The 21309-nt window shown below is 41.1% G+C and overlaps 1 protein-coding gene across 2 annotated transcripts in view; it reads right to left on the reverse strand.

Annotated features, from left to right (window-relative positions):
• The window catches only part of NCKAP5 (NCK associated protein 5), an 834652-nt gene that overhangs the window by 105811 nt on the left and 707532 nt on the right, over positions 1–21309 (reverse strand). The window contains exons 11-14 of one of the 2 annotated variants that reach the window (XM_081050688.1): positions 20583–20684; positions 15727–15915; positions 6750–10519; positions 5721–5898 (exon numbers count right to left, since the gene is read on the reverse strand). In XM_081050688.1, coding sequence (XP_080906814.1) covers positions 5721–5898; positions 6750–10519; positions 15727–15915; positions 20583–20684 — 4239 coding nt within the window. The remainder of the gene's footprint in view (positions 1–5720; positions 5899–6749; positions 10520–15726; positions 15916–20582; positions 20685–21309) is intronic. The other variant, XM_081050689.1, reaches the window with a different exon arrangement.

A 21309-nucleotide genomic window follows, 5' to 3' on the forward strand; every position in this document is an offset into this window, starting at 1 on the left:
CTTAATGGCAATATGTTCCGTATTTTCCTCCACCTGTTATGTATAATAGGATTGCCTTTAGGTTTTTCTAAATGGACCCATTTTAAACTTAAAGGGGCTCCCTGCTAACTTCCCTGCTGGAATGGCAGCAATCACCTCCATCAGCCTATGAAATCCTAAACTAAAGGACCTAATCATTAGAACAAGAGTCTCGTTTTATAGATGAGGGAAAAAAGGCTCAGAGAGGGCTAGTGATTTATTCAAGGGCACAGAGTGGGTGGGTTTTCCTGATTCCTATTCACTGCTGTAATTCAAATTTTAGAGTGTGCCATATTGTTGTAGAGAACCTTTCCAGACCTTCCCAAGAATTACTCTTTTTTTTTTTTTTTTCATGTTTGGCCGTTAGATAATGTAGGCAGTATTCCAAGTATACAGAAACCATATTTTTATTTAAGAATGGCAAACATTTTCTGTGTGTGTGTGTGTGTGTGTGTGTGTGTGTGTGTGTGTAACGGTCCTGCTTCCCTTCCCTACCTGTGCCCTAACCTTTCTGTAAGACTTAACCATCACCTTTCTCCAAGTATCATGTTTAAGAAAGAAAAAAACCAAACCTGTCAGTTCCTTGTCAGAACCTTTTAGGCCTTTTTGTGCTTAACCAAAAATGCTAAATGTGGTCTCTGGGGAGAGACCAGAGGGACTGGGCTTGTCGACAAGGCCTACAGTTCTTTCAGCTCTCCTGGACTAATGACCCATGATGAGGAGCAGATGACCCATGAGGGGGAATTTTGAATTTGAAGGAATTGGAGGAAGAATCAGCAAAGGAGTGGAAAATGGGGGAAGTGTCTTAGAAAGGCACACCTGTCAGCTCTAATTATCCATACAAATAGACTTCATTGCAAAGTGGGGAGTAATTTTTAAAAATCTATTTGTCTATGGAAATCAGGGGCATAATTTATGTTGGCAGCAGATTCCCCTTGCTAATTATAATTTTCATAGGCCAAAATTAACATTAATTTTCATTCCTGATCACACAGTGGCTGAATGTCGGCGACAGGTTGCAGGCTACTTCTTGGGGGTAAGGGGCTGCCCACTCAAGATTAAGAATTTGCCAAAGACAGGCACAAGTGGGACAATCTTCACAATGGCAAGGCATTGTAAAGATGGGAGTGGTCACAAAACTAAGAAGTTTGCCTCAGAAAAGAATGGTGGTTAAAGATTTAGAATTTTCGCAGTCATTGCTCTAACAGGTGAGACAGAAATCAATGTCAGTAATATACCATTTGGTAAGAAGTAGCACGTGATTCACAGGTAATAACTATGGGCTATTTTTGGTTTAAGTTTGTTGCCAGTACTTTAGGTGTTTTCTAATAGTATCTTTCCAACTCTTGTCCATCTTTGGGGCTCTGCACTTGTAATTAAGAACTGTACCAAATACCAGTCTGTAACAGGTAACCATTACATGTCACCATACCCATTATATTCTGTTAACCCCTGTGCAGCTGTGGTTTCCATCCCAAATAACTACCAGGAGAAGAATTCTTTGCAACACACTTCAAAACAAGCAGATGGCAAATTTACCTTGAGCCTTAGTGGGGGAATATTCCCTTAAACTCTGAATTTTAAAAGGTTCATGGGTATTCACATCAATGTGCTATGGTATTAGAATACATTTTATTTTGCATCTAATCTCCTTCTTATGTAGGCTGATAACATATAATAAATAGGTTTTCACTGCTTTTCTTGTACTGGCCCCAACGGAGACTATGGCAATGTCCTTTCTGAAATTAATAATTTTAGCCCAATCCATACTGATGATTATGGAGATGAAATGAAAAACATTGCATTTTACATTTACTATTAGAAAAAGCAAGGAGGAACGAGCTTACGCAGGACACAGGAAGCAAAAGGGAGAAAATAATTCACCACTGACCAATATACATACATAATTTCAGAATTAAACCCAATATTTGGGGATGCTCTTCATTTGGAATTCTGCATACATTTCTTCTCTGAATTATGCTAACACTAATTGTTTCCCAGGAAAAGGACATTTGGATGTTAAAGCTTATTGAAAAGGAAAAGAACACAAAGAACCTAAGTGAGACAGTGATCTTTGGAGGCAGAACTCCTGGAAGGCATTACCTTTAGAAAAGTTAGGTATTTAGAAAACTTTGCAGGAGGAGAGCAAATATGCATACTTCTTATTAGCATCAAAATAGCACTTAGAACAGAATTGTTCAATTAAGGATGTTGAAATTATAACATTTTTGCAGAACTTAATACAATGATAATTTGTGTAATTATTGGACTATTTTGTGCTATTTTATCACTGCTATGCCATTTTAATGGAATAGAATTTGATGCTTTTTTATTACCATATGTGATTTTTTTTTTCAGACTATGTGACACTGGGTGAAAAGAATACTCATAATTTAAATTAAAATACCCATATTAAAATGGCTATCTCTTCCCACTGCATGAAGGTTTACGATCTCATTAATTCTAATGATTTTTATTTTGTCCAGTGATAGTTAAACAGCAGCCTGAAGCTCTTTTTCCTTTGAGACTTCTCATTTCAGAAAAGTATCTAAAGCCAAAGGAAGGAAGGAGTTACAACAAGTAGCAAGCAGAGTGCATTTCTTTCTGACTTATTTACTCAATACCAATGCAGTATTTCCTGGGGATGCCTTTTCCTGTCTTATAATGATTTTATATAATTTAAATAAAAATACAAAGTAGTATGGCCCTTGTCTAAATTACCCCCAAATTAGAGCTAAGTGGCCTGTAAATGATGGCATACATGGAGACATAAGCCTGTAAGTAGGGTTCGAAAAGGGAAAAAGATTTAATGCAGCAAAACATTAATGGGAGTTTGACCCACATTTTAGAATGTGTCTAGCAATCCTAAAAATAGATATGCAGTTACTAGTGAACTAAATGGAGTACTGAAACAAACACAGACTTGGAAATAATCCTTCTACTATTATCATTGTAGATTAAAATAATTTTAATGCCTTAGGACCCTCAGAACTAAATACAGTCTTAGTTTTTAAAGGGTAAGGGATGGTAATAAAGTTTTTGAACTGCAGGTTTATTCAGAAAAACACTGTGATATGTCATGCATTATGTGCAGCTAGTGTTTCCATGAAAAATAACTACCAGGAGAAGAATTCTGTGCAACACGCTTCAAAATAAGCAGATAGCAAATTTACCTTGAGCCTTAGTGGGGGAATATGCCCTCAGACTCTGAATTTTAAAAGGTTCATAGGTATTCACATCAATGTGCTATGGTATTAGAATATATCTTATTTTGCATCTAATCTCCTTCCTGTGTAGGCTGATAACACATAATAAATAGGTTTTCACTGCTATTCTTGTACTGGTCCCAAAGGAGACTATGGCAATGTCCTTTCTGAAATTAGTAATTTTAGCCCCATCCCATTGATGATTATGGAGATGAAATAAAAAAAAAAACAAAACACTGCATTTTACATTTGAAAAATGGCTACCTGGTCAACTATTCAGGTTAATAATATTCCTCTGTATGGAAAAGCTTCTCAGCATGACTAATTTCCTCTTGCAGCTAACTAGAAAAATTATCATATCCCTATTGATTATGTATATTTGGGATTGTTGGGGAATTCTTGTACTTTACAGAAAATAATAAGAGTTTTTCTTGCAGATTCTGGAAGGACCAAAGGACACTTATTACTACACTGTGAAAGACAGCAGACGAGAGAGGAAAAGCATGGCAAATTACTTTTGCATTAGGAAGCAATAACAAAGTAACAATGAAATTGTAAAAGCCAAACAGAGGGTCTTTTTTTTTTTTTTTTGGTACTTTTGTACAGTGAAGATATACCCTCAGCTGTCAGAACCATATTAAATGGGGCATAATTAAATTGAGTGTGTCTGATAAGGGGCTCTAGTAGGCTATCAAAGTTTTAAATCGGTTGGATTGAATTTCTGGCATATTGCACATTTCCACACGTTCTTTCTTTCTCTTTTCTTTCAGTGACACTACAAGGGCAGCCTTAGATATGCTTATAATTTGTGGGTTTTATAATGCAAAGAAGACATCTACATTTTCACAGAAGGAATGGTACTAATAGAAGCCAAGAGTAAAAATGGAGGAGCGGGGACTTTGGCAAAGAACACAGTCTGCATATAATTGCAGAATTCGAAAAAAGAGGCCTTACAGCTCTTCAGTGTCAAGAGCTATTTGAAAAAATAAGAAAATTTTGCATTTGTCTCAAATCACAGTATGTCTGAAAATCCAAGGAACCTGAAACAATAAGTAATTAAACTAATAATTAATAACTAATAATACCAATTGAGACAGGTTAGTTAACATGTTGTTAGGCAGACAGAAAAGATCCCTGGTGAAATAAGCAAAAGGCAGCCATATGCTGAAATTCCATGTTCTGGAAAGTCTCCTTCACTCCAGGACAAAGATATGAGAATGCCCCTCGAGGTTAATAAATTATCTCATAAATCCCTTTTGGCTGGACAAAGGAGCAGATCTGATAGATAGGAATGGATTGTTAATCCCTTCAGGATGGGCAAACAGGACAAACCTGATACATGAATCCCATTAGAAGGCTCCAACCCCCTTCCCCAAGCAGGCAAAGGAAGGTATAAAAGTAAGAGCTTTTGCCTCAGTCACTGGGCACCCCCATTCAGGATCCCCTCCTGCTTGGAGCTCTGACCCTTTGCTTTCAATAAACTAACCTCTTTAAACAAAATAAAACAAAACAAAAAACTTCTCGCCTCTCCTGGGTCCGTGTTTCCATTCTTCAGTCTCACAAGACATGATCCCGGCACTCACAAAGAAAATACCCTACATCACCATCACGATTACTTCTAAAATGTCTTCTAGTTTTAAACTACTCTATAAAAAAAAGTAAAATAACTTCATATTTTAAGTTTTCTCTAAGAAAATAGTAGCATGTACTATATTTTACAAGCTCTTTTTCAGAGTATAAAAATGTATGAATACAAAATTTTTTTTTTGCTTACGTGCTTTAAAACTTAGAGATGAACAATGAACATCATCAAATCAATTATGCAAGAACAGAAACAATATAAGGAAGTGTAAGTACAGTTTTAGGCAATTTCAAAACAAAAATGTCATTTGAAACTAGCATATCCTGGGGAAATAAAAATGCCCGATTGTTGTTGTTGTTGTTATTATTTTAGTTCTAGGCCTCTCAATGAAAAGACTAAATGCTACAGAGTCAAATTCCAAAAAGGATTTTTTAGGCTTCACACTCTCTGTTTGGGTAGGAGGAATTGGTACATACAACTTTCAGAAAATATTAAAAAAAAAAAATGCTTAAATCAAATCATCAAAATAAGTCAACATTCTCTTAAATAGTTTAGCACTTTTAGTTTTTATAATCATCTTCATTCCTCTTTCGTGTTGCTGGAAATAATAAAACAGATTCCCAGAGCAAGCGTATAATTTGAAGATGACACCAGCGGCCTCATTTGCCTGAATGATGATTACATCATCATTCAGAAAAGAGCTAGAAAAGCAGCATTACCAGAGGGAGCCAGGCCCCTTCTCAGCCCATCTGCCATCTTTGCTCTAGGCCTCACTGAGCTTTCTCTCTTACTTTAACTTTCTCTTCCTCCCTGTAGTCTCTTGCCATATATTTCCATCAGCAAAGGGTAGAAAGAGCCCAAACCAGCCCATCACAGAACCTAACAGTTTATAACCAGGATCATGGAGCACTTACCAGGAAACCTTTTGGTATTTCCACATCAGCTTTGGGTTTGATGTTTTTCTTGTGGTTTCCTTGAGCGCTGATGGAGCTGCCAGTGAGACAGGAGCCCTGGGAGCTGCCCTTTAACACACTCCTGCAGGAAACATTATTTGATCCACTTTCTGTCTGTTGAGCTGTTCTCTTATCAACTCTGCAGGTAGAAAGTGATTCCTCTGATAAATTACATTGCTCTTCTTCAATCACTCTACTCTTCCCAATCCTTTAATGTTTAAAGTAACCTCCATGTATCTCTTTGTCTTTAACCCTGTGAGTGGTAAGTGTTTCTTACTGGCATTGATCAAATCTTTATCTGATATTCCAGTAGTGTGTCAATTTAGATTTGATAATATAATACTTTTTATTTTTATGACTGCTTGTGAGATGGGGCAGGAGAAAAACCACCGAAAAGTGATTGCTAAATACATTTCTGGCTTAAGATCAGCGGGTAACGTCATTTCCTCTGGAAAGATTTTACCGTGTTTCCCCCAAAATAAGACTGGGTCTTATGTTAGGTTTGCTCCAAAAGACGCATGAGGGCTTATGTTCAGGGGATGTCTTCCTGAAAAATCATGCTAGGGCTTATTTTCTGGTTCGGTCTTATTTTGGGGGAAACACGATAAGTATATATTTGCTTGGTACAGTCAATGAGATCGGCATACTTTAAAAAGGTATGTTAATTTTTCTTCCATTTCATGCCTTGTAGATACTTGCATGGTTCCTAGTGTAGGCTGATTTTCTTTTAACCTTGATAAAATTTAACCATTCTCTAATTTCAAAGACCACTGGTTTGGTTAGCAAAGTTACATGGACTAAATTATCATTTTATTGCTTACTTTTATTTCATTGTGTAAATTCTGGCTAATGTATAAAAGACTGCTACTATGCATTTCTGTTGTCTGAAAACCATGCTTGCCTGGTGTTTAATGTTCAGGAAGCAAACAACTGTCCTTGTGGGTGTGGGGCGACCTCTAGACATCGCCACCCTCTTTGCCCATGCGTTACCTGGTCAAAAGTTCTGTCATAAAGGTATCCTTTGTTGCGCATGTTACAGAGCTGGGTCTATTTCTCGGTTCAAACTTCATTTGGTCATAAATGTCTTGTGTTGTTTTCACATTATTTTTGCTTTGTAATCCACTGTCTGGATGATCGGCCAGCTCAGTGTCCCTGTTGAACTCATTTTCTATCTCACACGGTAGCTCAGGCTTCTTTTTCTCTTTTTTTCTCTCTGATTTTAGCTGCTTGTTTCCAAATCCCAAGCCTTTTGCATCTTTCTTCTCCACTTTGGTTTTGGAGACTTCTGTTTTCCGACTACTGAGAGCGGGAAGTCTACTCCTCCGAAAACCAAACCAGCTGGCAAAGGAGGGCCCAGGCCTTGGCTTGGCTTCTACAGATGTGGACTTTGTTTGAGCTTGGCCCTTTTCCACATTTTCCTGAATGCACAACATGACCTTTTCTTCGATGCTGGGTGAGAGGGGGGCTTCTGGGCTCACAGCATTAGTCCTGGTTATAGAAGTATCTGGATACCTTCCAGAAATTTCTAGCTTGGGGGTCCTGCTTGTTTCAAAACTGTTTGGACGCTGTGACCTCCCTGGGCTCTGCAGGGCTCGTGGGCAGTCAGCTGGGGTGGGTGGGTACCTGCAGTGGTCGCTGCCGGCTTCCTCAGGTGCAGCTACACTGGGGCATTCTCCATGGGCATAGGCCTGCTGGTCTTCTGGTCCAGGTGGGGAGAGTAGCCCTTCAGATTTTGGAGGGATCCTCAAAGGCAGCTTGCTTGGGCTTCCATGCTGGCTGCTGGAACTGCCTGTGCTCCCCAGAGAGCCCTGCCTGGAGGATGCATGCCCCAGGGGTCTCCCAGCATTGGGGAGACTGTCAGACATGGGGGCAGAAGGGATCTTGTTGGGAGAGCCTTCCGTGGAGGAGCTCTGCCGGGTGAGGGAATTGCCTCTCTCAGCAGTATTGGTTATAATCTGAGTTCGAACTTTGCCTGGCCCTTCCATGGGGGGTGTGGAGGGCTTGTCTCCTGGGTGAGTGCTGAAACTCTGGCTTCGGGCCTTGGCTCCATTCATGCCTAGAGCTGGTTTTAGGTGTGGCTTGTTAGAGGAAAGGGATCTTTTCACAGACCTGTTTTCTATCCCATCTTTTCCATCCGCCCCAGGGATGTGATTTTCCAGTGACTCCGGCATTGCTGCTTCTAGTGGAAGCCCTTCAGCCAAACTGTCGTGTGCTTGTAAGCCCAGCGGAGTCACATGTCTTTCACCCGCTGTGGTCTCAAGGCTTGTTGGATTCCCAGAGTGTTCTGGCTTAGACTTGCTCGTGGCCACAGAACTTTTAGAGGCTTCATTGAGACTGTCTTTTTCATGTTTCCCTGGCACCGTGGAACTTTTCCTGAGCAATTGGGGAGATTTCATGAGAACTTTGAGCCCAACTGGGAGGCGAGTTTTCAAACCTCTCTCATGGGCGTTTTGACAACCATGTGGGGCATTATGGCTTTTGGAAGATGGAGATGATGAGGGGCTGTTAACCTGAGAAGATGATGAGACATTTATCCCTAAGGAAGAAGGCTTGGGTGATGTGGAGATACCATCACTCAGTTGTCCTTTTCTTCCTGGAGATACACTTTTTGAGGATGATATTTCCAGTGGCTCATGGGTTGAAGGACAATTCTTGGGAGTCCATAGCCCTGTGTCTGTTTGTGTGGCTCCCAGTGTTTGGTGATATGGGGTTTTGGGGACACCTTTCTTTGGAGAGACCTTTGGGGGCCCTGGGACCATCACAACAAATGAGCTGGAGGGGGAATGAGCAGAGCATCTGGTTTGAAGCACTGTTTCTGTGGAGGGCAGAGGGTGAGTGAAGATGGGCTTTTTGAAGGCCACAGAAGGTTTCTTTCTCTGCACTTCTGTCATGGTCTTATTAGAAGAAATAATAGGAACAGAGGATCCTTTCAGAGGGGGGGATTTGAATGTAGTCCTTGCTGTTTCATTGGGGACCCTGGTTTCGGGCTTGGCAGATGAAGATGGTGGCAAATAGTCATAACTGGGTCTGATGAGTAGGGAGACTGACCTGCCTGGAGGGGGTGGTGGCGAAGGTGATTTCACCTCTGCCTCTGCCCCAGAGTCACAGTGTTTATCCTTCACGAGGGGTTCCCCATCATCACTAGGCTCAGTGAGGGGCCTTGACTGCAACTGCGATGTTGGAATCTGACTCTTGGAGCACTGGACCCAATCCCTTCTGCTGGACATTTTGGAGGTGTGAGGAAGTTGGGTGGGGAGTTTTGGAATGTGTGAATCTTGCTGTACATCAAAGAGGTGAGCTGGGCCTTCAGTCTTCCTGAACCGTGAGATTTTCCCAGGAGGTAAGGCTGGTGATTTTTCAAGAGTCACTGGAGCAGCTATGGGACCTCTTGTGGAGGCTTCAGGCTCCATTATTTTTGATTTCTGGGGTGAAGACTTGCCCCTGGCAAGGATTTTTGTCAGACTTTGTTTCTGATAGATACCCATGGATACCACAGACCTAGAATTACTCTGGCATGACGTATTATGGGTCGGTTTGGCCTGTTTTTGGCGCTGCATATTTTGCGTTACTGTCCTGGGGTTGAAAGATTCAGTGGGTGACTTGGTGACGTTATTGACACCATCTTTTGGAATGTTTTTCTCAGTCTCCTCTTCAGATCTCTTTAAGAAAGTATAGTCTCTTGCAGCAGCTCCTGGCTGTAAATGAGCAATTCCCTGAGGTAAATGTTCAGTGTGTTCTGCCTTGGGCCCAGTCGGGGCCTGGTTGATGGAAATTTCATTTCTGGTAACAGTGACAATGCCTGTCTGGTGAGAACTGAATTCAATGGGCTCGCCATCTTCCGCATCGAATATTACAGTAATACATTCTTCTGAAGAAGTCCTTTTGACAACCCTTTGCTGCTTAATGAAACTAAATGTCTTTGGCCTGCTCTCTAGGTGGATGGGCACTTGTGTTTCCTCCTCATCAGGACACTCAGGTTGAGACTTCCCAAGTTCCGAGAGGATGTCCAGATTCTCCACGGACTTGTCAGTGTCAGCAGTCAATGACAAGTCCGAAGGGCTTTTCTCATCACTGCTGTCTATATGCAACTCATCGAGGGTTTCATTGTCATCGGTGTCTGAAAGCTGGAGATTGAGAGCCATGTGGCCCTGACTGCTTGGACCCCTCTCTCTCAGTATCTGAGGTGCCTGCACACTCGGGCACATTTTCTTCTCCAAGGGACAGTTGCTGGCACAACTGTTCAGCTTTCTAGGTTTTTCCCGGGGGTAAACTGAGGATGTGCCTTCTGAAAAGTGTTTTCCGTTCAGCTCCCAGCCAAACAGACTGTCAGAAACACTGTGGGTTAATTTACAAGCATGCAGCCGGCACGCCTGCTTTGGAGCTGCTTGAATCAGTGCTAAGGAGGAAGAGTCCTCATCGCCATCATCGTGGGAATCTGTGTCATAAACAAATGCCTTGTGGGGCTCCTTGCAGGGGCTCCCCATGTCAGTTGGTTTGCAGGGTGGATACTCCTTGAGGCTGCTACTCTTAATTCCGGGAGAATATATTCCTTCATTTGAGTTCATGCAATCTTTATAACCCCATTTGGTTATCCCTGACGGGGGTTCAAGTAACACTTTTCGCTTCTGTAGCTTTCTTAGTCCTTCCAAAATGTGGCTTTCCTTGACACGAGTTGGAGGTAGTTCATCTTTGGGACTAGCGAAGCCACTTGGGAGCGAAGAATCAATACTTAGCCTTTTATCCCAGTTTTGTGATGATTGCTAGGAAAGAAAAGTAGATATCACAAATGACTGAATTACGTGGATCACAAATGTATAAAAGGGAAAGTCCACCACTGAACTTTGTTTGTTCTAGTGGTTGATATTCACAATAAAGGCATGCATTAATTAATGAATGTAAATTAATTCATTAAGTATGTAGCAAATCTCTACTTTGCCAGGTTCTGAGCTGAGCAGCATATCATCTGAAGGAATAGAAAATAAGCACCTGCCCTCAAGGAGCATGCACCCCAACTGAGAAGACTTGGGCACAGATAACTGAACATCAAGGGTACAAGTGAGAAGTGCAAATGTCGTAGGTACTCCAGAAATTCAGAGGAGGGAGAACACGTGACTATTTGGAAAAGCCATAAAAGGAAATGTGTTGTTTTTTTAAACCTATGTAGTCCTTAAAATGTAGGTAGGCTTGCCTTAGTTTAAAAATGTGGAGAATGATGTCCAGCTAGAAGAAATGGGATGGCAAAGATCTAACTTGAGCAGGTGTGTTTAAGGTACACTTAGGGAATAACCAGAGACAGTATGGCCTCCCTGTACAGTATATGTGAGAGGTAGAGAGGGTAAATGGAAAAGTAAGTTGGTCCCTATTTTTATGAGTCCTTCCATTCTAACAACTGATAGTTAGAATATCATGTGAATTCATGATTTTATTTGATAGGCAGAGGACATCTGTGAAATACATTCATACATACATCAGTGGCATTTGTTGTTAGAACCCATAGTAATGATCACCTACGAACTGACGAAGGTGAATTTCTTGCCCTTCTTACTTATCCCAATACTGGGGTTAGTTTGGGAGAAGTGACAAAGAAACGACATAGAACAAACATTGCATTCTACATAGACATTCATATTTTTCATAGCATTGATACCAAGAAATGGAAGGGCAGAGGAGGGAACTATTATAACACTGACTGAACATTTGCTGTGTACCAGCCACTTACACAGCGCTTTGATTTAATTTTCAGAATAACATCATGAAGGAGCCATTATCATCCTATTTACTAGGGAGGAAACAGATTCAGCAAGGTCAGTCTGTTGGAGACCACCCAGCTAAGGAAGAACTGAAACATAGATTTGAACTCTGGTTTTCTGGGCTCTGTCTACGACTCAGTTCCAAAGTGATGATGTGGGGATTTGAACCCAGGCAGTCTGGCTCGAGGGCCTGAACTCTAATCTCAGTGCTAAACTACTGGGGTCAAGCTTCGCCTCTGTTCTCCCCTCTATATTAGTCAATGTCATAACAGAGATCAGAAGTCATCTCCACACTTCTCTTGAATGGAACTTACAGCTTAATCACAAACCAGCATTAGGAAAAATGGGTGGGACATGGGCACTGGCTAAATGTTTTTTTTTTTTACCTTTTTCTTTTAAAGGCTATATATTAATGGTGAAGAATCTCAATGAATGCATCTGGTGGTTTCAGATGTACACTCTGTACCTATCTTGATTAAGAGTACAGTTCCCATTCGCATCTCCACACCATCTGCCCCCCTGCCCATAACTCTGAACACTAACTGTGTGCTCAAATGCAGAAGCTGGAAATGTGTCAGAAACTTACAATGGAATCTCAGCTTTTTAGTAAGCTGTGAACATTTGCTTACCTCTAAGATATTTTCATAAAAATTCTTGTGATCAACAATACATATTATTTATTTGTTTTATTTATCTTTTCTTTTTCAAATTACGTATTTCTTTAGAAAATTCTTCAGGGTCATACGTTGCTATGGTTAGATGCTATTGGGTGATGCTTCCTTCCCCCTTTCCCCTCTCTTCCTCTGTACTATTAAAAACTCCTTCAGAAATCAGAAGAAATCCCTTTAGTGAGTCTGGGTATTATAAACCAACCAGTGACTGGGCTGCCACAGCTTGGGTTTCTAAGAATTTCCATGAACTTGATAGTCACGTTCGCAATAAAGAAGAGAAGCCAGGCAAAAGTACCCTGCAAGAGCTTGGAAAAGGCCAATTTGTTCATCCCATAGAAGATGTTCTCGGCCTCTGCCCACCCACCGCCTTTCAGCCTCTTTAGAGCCTGCCCACGCTGTGGTTTAATTCATCCCAGGACCCAGACTCTCCACCTGGTGAGATTAGCCACATTCCTCAATCAGTTTTCCACAGGAGGTTATGGGATTTAATAACCTAAGAAAAGTTTTGAACAATCTTGAAACTTGAAAGAAAACAAAAAAGGCATGAATCCCCTGGTGGGGTAGACAGTGGGGCGAAGCCGGCATTTCCCACAGGCAACTTCAATCTTGGCTGGAAAAGCTGGAAGAGAGTTGCTCTGGGGAGCAGTTGGCTGAAAGATGCTGCTAAGGTGGGCCCTGGGTCTAACGTCCATAGTCCTTTTCTAGCTCTTGACTGGACAAGAGTTCCACACATTCTTTTAAAGGACATTCTTGGTTTTAATGGGAACAAATCCATCCCAACAATTAAAACAACTCCTCCAAGTTTTAGGCTGATTCAACCAGGCCAGTATAGCCAAATGGTTAAGAGTGGAGGTTCTGGAATTAACTGCTTAGTTCTTCCACTTAATGGTTATGAGATCTTGGACTAGTTCCTTAATTTCTCAGCATCTCAGTTCCTCATTTGTAATATGGGGGGAAAAGGAGAACCTACTTAATAAGCTATCCTGAACATTAAATGAGCTAATTCTTATGAAGTGCTAACAAAGCTGTGTGGCACACACTAATTACTCATTAATGAGGGCAAGATGCTCCCTGTAGGGCAAGCTAATGCATGTGGGCTTTTCTGTTCCTAAAGAAAATAGTACTAAAAAAAATACTTGTGAACCACAAAACAAATAGCCACTGGCCATATATTTATTAATATGTAAGTTAGTATTGTATGCACATTCAAATTAATCTTATATAAATTTATTATGTAAGTTGATACTAAATGAGTATCTGGTATGTAGTAAGAAGTATAGAAATTCCTTAAATAATATAAATTTAAAATGTCTTTACAGGACTGGGTCTAGTTTGCCTGGTCCCTGAGACCTGGGACTTGACTCTATGAGATATGATGGGTGTGCTAGTACTCCATGACATTCTGACCTGGGACCCTATTGAATCTTCAGATGATGGCCACCTGACTGTGTATGAAGTGTCTTAAGAACCTTATTGACCCTTTTTCTGGGAAGAGGTCTCCCTAGAAAATCAAGAATTGTTCTAATTGGAAGAATTTGAGCGAGCGAGTGAGAGAGAGAAAGAGAGAAAGAGAAAGAGAAAGGAAGGAAGCAAGGAAGCAAGGAAGAGAGGAAGGAAAGAAGTAAGGAAGGGAGGAAGGAAAGGCTCTGGGAGAGAAAGGAAGAGTTGTGAGAGTGAAAATAGCAGAGCGAGAGTCTCTGGGGGCCAGTGACATTCACAGTCAAACAGAGGGAACATCCCTGACCATCTTCCAAATCTATTAACTGCAAGGCCCCTAGTAGTCACTCTTCAAAATTCTGAACATGACCTTAGAATGTACAATTTTGATAATGCACCAGGCTCCTCACTTTGCATTGGAAGCCTGAGTCCAAGGAAAGAAGCTCCAAATTCAAATTTGAAATCTTTTTCTGAGTTTTTGTTCAGAGTGTGACAAAGCTAGCCCGTCACCAATATCTTCTGGCATTTATAGAATTGTCGTGGTTTCTATGCGTCCAAAATTGTAAACCAAATTTATAAGAATGACAGAAGCATGACCTCCAACTAGTCTGATTTGGGGTTTCTGTTCTCATGTAGTCTTTGCTTTTCTTCAACATTAGGAAACTGCAAAAACAGCTACGGTATTTCAAATGCTTGGCATACACCACTGTGAAATGATGTTTGTTCAAAGCATGCAGAAACCTTCAGGTGTGTGAGCCCACTTTGCAGATGGGAGTCATTCTAACAATAGGAGTGTCATGCAGGGGACCCTACTCGCTGCGCCATGTGTCATGCGGGGCGGCCTGTGGGGCCTCTGGTCCAGCTCCCCACATAAGAACGCAAGATATGGTGAGGCCAAAAAGGAAAACCCACGGAGCCATAGGCAGGGGAGTCATACCACTATAGTCTCACTGGAGGCTGGATTCACACGATGTGCGACCTGCTGTCCGCTTTTCTGCTAACTGACCAACTACCCATTTGCTAGCTACAATCCGCCTCTCTGCAATCCACAATCCAGACTCCACCGCTTGCCAGCTCAGCCACCATCTTCCTGCTAGGCCCCATTTTCTGCTAGCGTAGCCGCGGCAGTTATATTAGTGGCCAATTGGCTAACCGGCTACAGCTGACGGCCAACTAGCCACAGACGACGGCCATCTACTACCCAAGCTAGCACCTTTCCACGTGAGGCCGAGAGCCTGGAAACTGCTCTCTGGGGCTCTGTCTCCACAAGGAGTTATTTAAAAGCCTGGTAAAGGAATTGCTCGAATCTAAATAGGACATGTCCACCTTCACTGAGCCATTGTGCCTGCCATCTGCCATGGTATCTCTCTCTACGAAGCTATCCTCTAATTTCCAGTCAATTAGTGTTGTATGAGGCTACAGCATTGAGAAGAGGTTAATACAACATATGCTGTTTTTGAGCAGTAAATTCCTACAAAGTGAATGATACTTCCCAAACTCTTGGCCATTCCTGAGATCATCCATCAGTTTCCCTATTGTCTGGAAAAACAAAACAAAACATTCTCTTTATATTCTCATGGGATGCCCCAGTCTGGGATGGCTTGGTCAGTGGTCTTGCTGACTCTCATCTGCGTGGACAGTAGCAAGGCTCTTGGAGCATTACAGAGAGAAAATGAGCATAAAACTAATGGGAGATGTCTGAGTTGGCCTAAAGTGTGGTCATTTCCATTAGGCCAAAGCTTGAGGTTCCAGAATGATAGAAATCTGCCAACTTGGGAGGCTCCCCCAAAGCACAGAATGGAAATGTCTTCCTCTCCCAACTCCCTCCCACGATGTCCAAACCGTCTGGGGTCAAGCCGTTATTCTACTCCTCATGTGCTGTATGGCTCTTGGCAAGCAACTTAACCTTTTTGAGCCAGTCTCCTCTTCTACGCAATAGGGAGAGTAATATCTGCCTATGTGGTTTTGGAGAGGAGTAAATGAACAGGTACTCAGCAAATGGTCGTTTCCTTCTTGGTTTTCCCTCCCACCTTCCGCCTACCTACCTACCAGGAGACAATTCTTTTCTGGTTCACTCTGATGCTGAAGCACCTTGAAAGGAGGCCTTACCCTTTTCCTGAGGTTCTTCCCATCATGCCATGTGTAGGAGGAGCCGCTGGAGTACTCACTGCAGGTGCTCGAAAGAGACAGTTCACTGCTGCTGCAGCTATTGCGAGGGCAGAGATGACCAGGGACGACAACCCCCAAGCCAGGGCATTTCAAAGCCGGGGTTCCTGATTTTGCATTCAGCTGGCATTCCTGAAAAAGTAGGAAAGCTCTCAGCTCAGGCTTTGCTTAGAGGAGAGTAAATACCAACTCAAATTCATAATGAGGTAGAAAGGAATATAGCACAGTGCGTAGAAGCACAGGCTTTGGAGTCAGATAGATCAGGGGCTCAAATCTTGGCTCTGCCTCTTACTAACATGCCAGGGGAAATTAATCTTTTAGAGCTATATTTTTATTTTGAAAAGTGAATAATGATAATACTGCCTACCTTTCAGGGTTACTGCAAGGACCAAATGAGGTTCTAAATGAGAAGCACATAGCACAGAATCGGGACTAAGTAGGTGCTTAATTATTGAGAGCTACCAGCATCATTTAGGCAGAAGTATCACATGGTAGTTTCCCATTTCACCAGTCATACTGGTGGAAGAATCAGACAAATATCAAAACAGGACTCTAATGCTACAAAAGGAAGAAGACACATTAGCATCTTTGGCTAGAGTTCAAGATAATGAGCACTAGACCGGGAGTCTAGCGACCTGGATAAACACCCACTAGATATGGCATCTTGAGCAAGTAAAACACTTAACTTCCATGGACCTTCACGTGTTCATGTACAGAGTGGGGCAGTTCTACCAGATTACTCCTACGGTTCCTTATGGCTCTGATGCATCATTCTAAGTCAGGAATCAAACATCTGGAGCATTGCTGCACCACCTTCTAGGCAGCCATGTGCACTGGAACACCAAATTCAGGAGGAATGAGGCTCTGTTGTAAAGGACGATGGGACTTTTCCTATCTGTTGGCTGTCCAAATGGTAAAGACTCTCATCTCAAATAGGTCTGGATCCCATGCAGATGATTCAGGTGGTTCAAATTCTAGGAGGTATGCATAAGGCATGGGCAACAAAGTTGTAAACATCTTGACAGCCACTTTACAGGCTTCTAATGTAACAGATGAGGCTCCACGAACTGGACAGGCTAAATTAATTTAGCGTCCCGACCACGGGAATGGAATCTCTCCATTACCGTCTAATTCCAGTCTCCTATCTATATAAAGCTTTGTCTCAGAAACTCTTTGATGGGGAACCATCTGTCTTTGTGTCACTTGCAAAATGGCAAAGCCTCTTACTTATGCAATTTATTGACACTTTATGGGTGCCTTTAGTACCTGAGTACTTATCAGTGTTCTCCAAATGCAATCCCAAGTGGTGGTGACTAACCACCGGCTTGGGGAAGAAAGGTAATGCTGTTCAGAGAGTACCTGTAAGTATGAAACCCCTGCATAAGTACTGAGGGCAGGTTTAATTTGTTTTCTAATCAATATCCACAATGCTTAATGATGTGAGATTTTCAATGTTAGACATCTGCCTTGCTATCGATACTTCATTTTTTGCCGCACAGCGATCTCTTTAAGTGATTTAAAAAGGCCAAGAAATTTTACTACTCTCTTTCCCCCCCTGAAATTTGGCTCTAAATATCATTGAAAGGACACACTTGTCTTAAAATCCAGTTTTCAGTGATAGCTATTGATTTATAACCTTGTTTATTGCCGTGTGTAACAGTTAAGGGGAGTTCATATTTGTATGTCAACAGATGCCTCCCCTCAGTGGTTCCATTGCACAGGAGCACCGAATAGTCAGGCTTCAGCCACTGCAAACACCTGGAACATGCCCGGAATGAACTCTCACACATATCACAGCATGCTCCACTTCTACACGTGTGTGGTTTTCTCCATCCTGTTCTCATATTTTGTTGTTGGAGTAAGCAGGGTGGTGGTGTTATTTAGGACTACCTCTGCTCTGACAGATATGTCTAATATCCAGAAAGAGACCGTGTTTCTGCCCTGCGAGGCCATCCAGGTTTAATTTCTCCAATGGCCCTTTTCATATTCGGTGCGGCTCTCGGTCATAATTTATACTCTACCTTTTCCCAAGGTACTGAAGCTTATGTACGATTTCCCTCTGTCTTTCCTACCTCTCCCTTCCTACTACACCTATCAAAATTATACCCATTTTTACAACTTAAATCCATTCCCAGGCCTCCTTTAACAAGAAACATCCTTGCCCAGTCATTGCCCATGTGTGTAGCTATGGTATAGATGCTGGATTAAGATGATAGGCAATTAAAACTCAAAAGATGAGCTGGAGAAGGAAGTAACTGATGCCTGTCTTCATCTTGAACTTGAAATGCCCAGATGTGATGGAAGCTACTTCAGGGAGGTGAAAGGCCTGCCAATGTCATGGAGAAAGGAGGGGTGTGGGGTGTTTAAGCAGAGAGGTGTCCTCTAAGCCAGGCTTTTAACACTTTAATGTGCACATGAACTATCCAGGATCTTGTTCAGTGCAAATTATGATTCAGTAATTCTGAGGTGGGACCGGAGATGCAGTATTTTTAACAAGTGACCACGTGCTTCAATATTGCTGGTCCAGGACCTGTGCTTTGGGTAGAAAGCCCCTGGGAGAAGCTATGAGAGGAGACTACCTGTTATGTGGATTTCATGGTAGCATGCTGTGTCATCTCACAGTCTAACCTGGGCTGTGCTGAGCAGGAAGGAGCAAAGGAATGATCTGAACCTACCCATGGGCCAGTGTAATGGGGAGAGAGCGAAAGAGAGCAAGAGAGTGAGAGTGAGAGTGAGAGAGAGACTGATTAGAGAGTGATTCCTTGCAAAGAAGAAGAAAGGGCTAGTTCTCCCTACTGGGAAATTCTCCCATCTTTTCCTCATCTTGGATAATCGATGTTTGAATTTCATAAGGGACCCAGAATTCCTGACAGCATGGCTACCAGTTGAGCTCCTTTTTCCTGCAGTTTCTTCCTTCATCAGCACATGATTATCACATAGGAGTATCTACTCCCATGAATAATTGTTCCGTGATTGAATATTTATTTGGTTAAATCCTGGCTCTTGCACTTGCTAAGTTTGACCTTGGGAAAATTATTTAACCCGTCCATGCCTCAGTTTCTTTCTTTGTAAATAGAGATAACGAAAACATCTACCACATAAAATTATTGTAAAGACTGAATATCCCCTGGCATATAGTAATGCTTAGTAACTTTTAGGTGTTGCTATTATCATTTAAAATAGTTTTATATACATGTGTCTTGACTCTTGAACTAAATCATAAGTTTATAGCCTCCCTGAGGAACCCTGTATTATACTCCTCGGCATGCCATCACTGTCTGACTGCCTGATGTAAAAACCATGATGAGCAAATAGCCAACAGTGGGTGTATTTTGTTTCCAGGGATCACTGAAGTGGGCTGCTGAAGAGACATGCTAGTGGATACCTTTTTCAGTTATCATTCTTCATCTGTGCCATGTTTTTCTGTGGCAGTGGCACGGTGCCACACACTTAAAAAGAACAGAAGAGCACTAAAGCAGCAGGGATCTTATTATTGCCAATACTGTTAGCAGGTACTATGTTATGTATTTTCATATATTATCTCATTTAATCCTCACACAACTCTCAAAAATAAAAATGAAGCATCATTATGCTCATTTTTCAGAGGGAGAAAATGAGGCATTGACGTGTGAATATCTTGCCTGAGGTCTCCCAGCCAACACAAGATTCTGATGTCAGGCCCAGGTCCTAGACACTCAACTATAGCACGAAGGAAGGTACTTAACAATAGCGGAACCCTTGGACATACACAAGCCACCAAGTCTCCTACTGAGAAGAGTTGTAATTAATAATAGGTAATGGTTATTATTAAATTCTTCTTTGCCAACATGTATATTGACTTCCATGGCAACACCATCTTAACTATTTTGATTATTTGGCAAAACACACCCTATTTGCACTATTCAAAGTATATTTTAGATTACCATCTTGAATCACTCATATGCTTTATAACCCTTATCGTGAGGAATGCAATAAAAAGAAAATTGCACAATTTTAGTTAAAACAAAAACCAAAACAAAACAAAAGGATAGAGAGGTGAAGAGAATGACGGTAAGAATTATGTGGATAAAAACTGCACTTAAAATATTCCTGATCTTAAGGCTATATTATAGATTGGATGCCATTAAAATCGTCATAAGTATTTAAAGTGACAGCATTCCATTAAATTTCATTCCAATGTAACCTGAGAATACTTACCTTTGATATAGAACATCCTATCTACACTTATAAAATTATACAGTAAAATAGAAACCCAGTTATCCACAAATGTTCATCTGTCATTGTTTTAAGCCTAACATTTTCATTACATATTTATTTGGCTCTTGTGTTTTTCAAATTACCTTTTTTATGCCAATGAGAGTTAAAAGCCACGATGGTTCAAGTTTTGCCAAGTAAGCACAAAGCTAACCCTAGCTAAAGAAAAAAAAAATGTACAGCCCATGAATTTTTAAAAGTTCATACATAATATATCATAAAAGTAAGATGACTAATATAGGACACGGGCTTTAATAAAAAGCTCCTTGACCATTTCTCAGAGACTTTGAGATGTAATCAATACCCAAAAGGTATCCTGGGGACAAAGCCAAGATTTATGATATTTTTGCCAGGAGTGACACTTTCTGCTCACTCTATCAGCTGGGGGACATGATATTGAATTTCAGAGAGCACAAGAAAGGAAAGCATTTTTATCTGCCTGACAATACTTCAGGGGTGTGCGCTATGGTTCATTGGTGACATCATAGTTGATGGAAGGGAAATAACAACCTAAACAAGTGTTCTGAAGGCAAAAGGAAACTCACGTGCATCTCAACATCAGTTTGTGAGTGCGTCAGACTTCGGCTTCTTTCCACCTCTGAAAGCAAATCTCCGGAAGAAAGATCTAAGATGCGTGAGTGAAGTTTCTAGGTAAAAACCAGCAGAAACACTGAGTAGTGATGATTTAGTTTTTTGTTTCAAAATCCTGCCTTGCACAAGTAAATCTCAAAAGAGTTGACATTTCTAGATTGGATAATACATAAAATAACTCAAAATGTTTATTCTAGTTTATCAGTGATATATATATACATAAACATACATATATACGTGTATATGTGCAAATTAGTTTATAAACAATAATCACACTTTCACAGTCTGTCGATCTGTGATGGAAAATAAGCTGTATGGAAAAATAACTAGTAGTTGAGAAATAAGTAGCAAAAAAAATTGTGAAGACCCCAATACACTTATTGGCTAGCACGAAAATTAGCTTTTGATATTCACATTGAAAAAGAATCACCATGTTAACCTTATTATGTTGAGCAGTGGTTAAAATCTGAGCAAATAATTATAAAAGTGACCTTATTTCTAAATAGCGTTGATCTTGTGAAATCTTCCCTTGGTTACATTTTAAGTTAAAGTCATTCATGTCACCTGTTAGGAACAATTAATGTGAATACAAAATAATTGCATCAGGGATCTGGGGACTTGGATTTTGTGCATTAATATTCACACACTATTTGATTACATACTCAATTCTTTATTTCAGCT

Source organism: Rhinolophus hipposideros (genome assembly GCF_964194185.1).
Source record: "Rhinolophus hipposideros genome assembly, chromosome: 6".
In the NCBI taxonomy this organism is placed as follows: Eukaryota; Metazoa; Chordata; class Mammalia; order Chiroptera; family Rhinolophidae; genus Rhinolophus; species Rhinolophus hipposideros.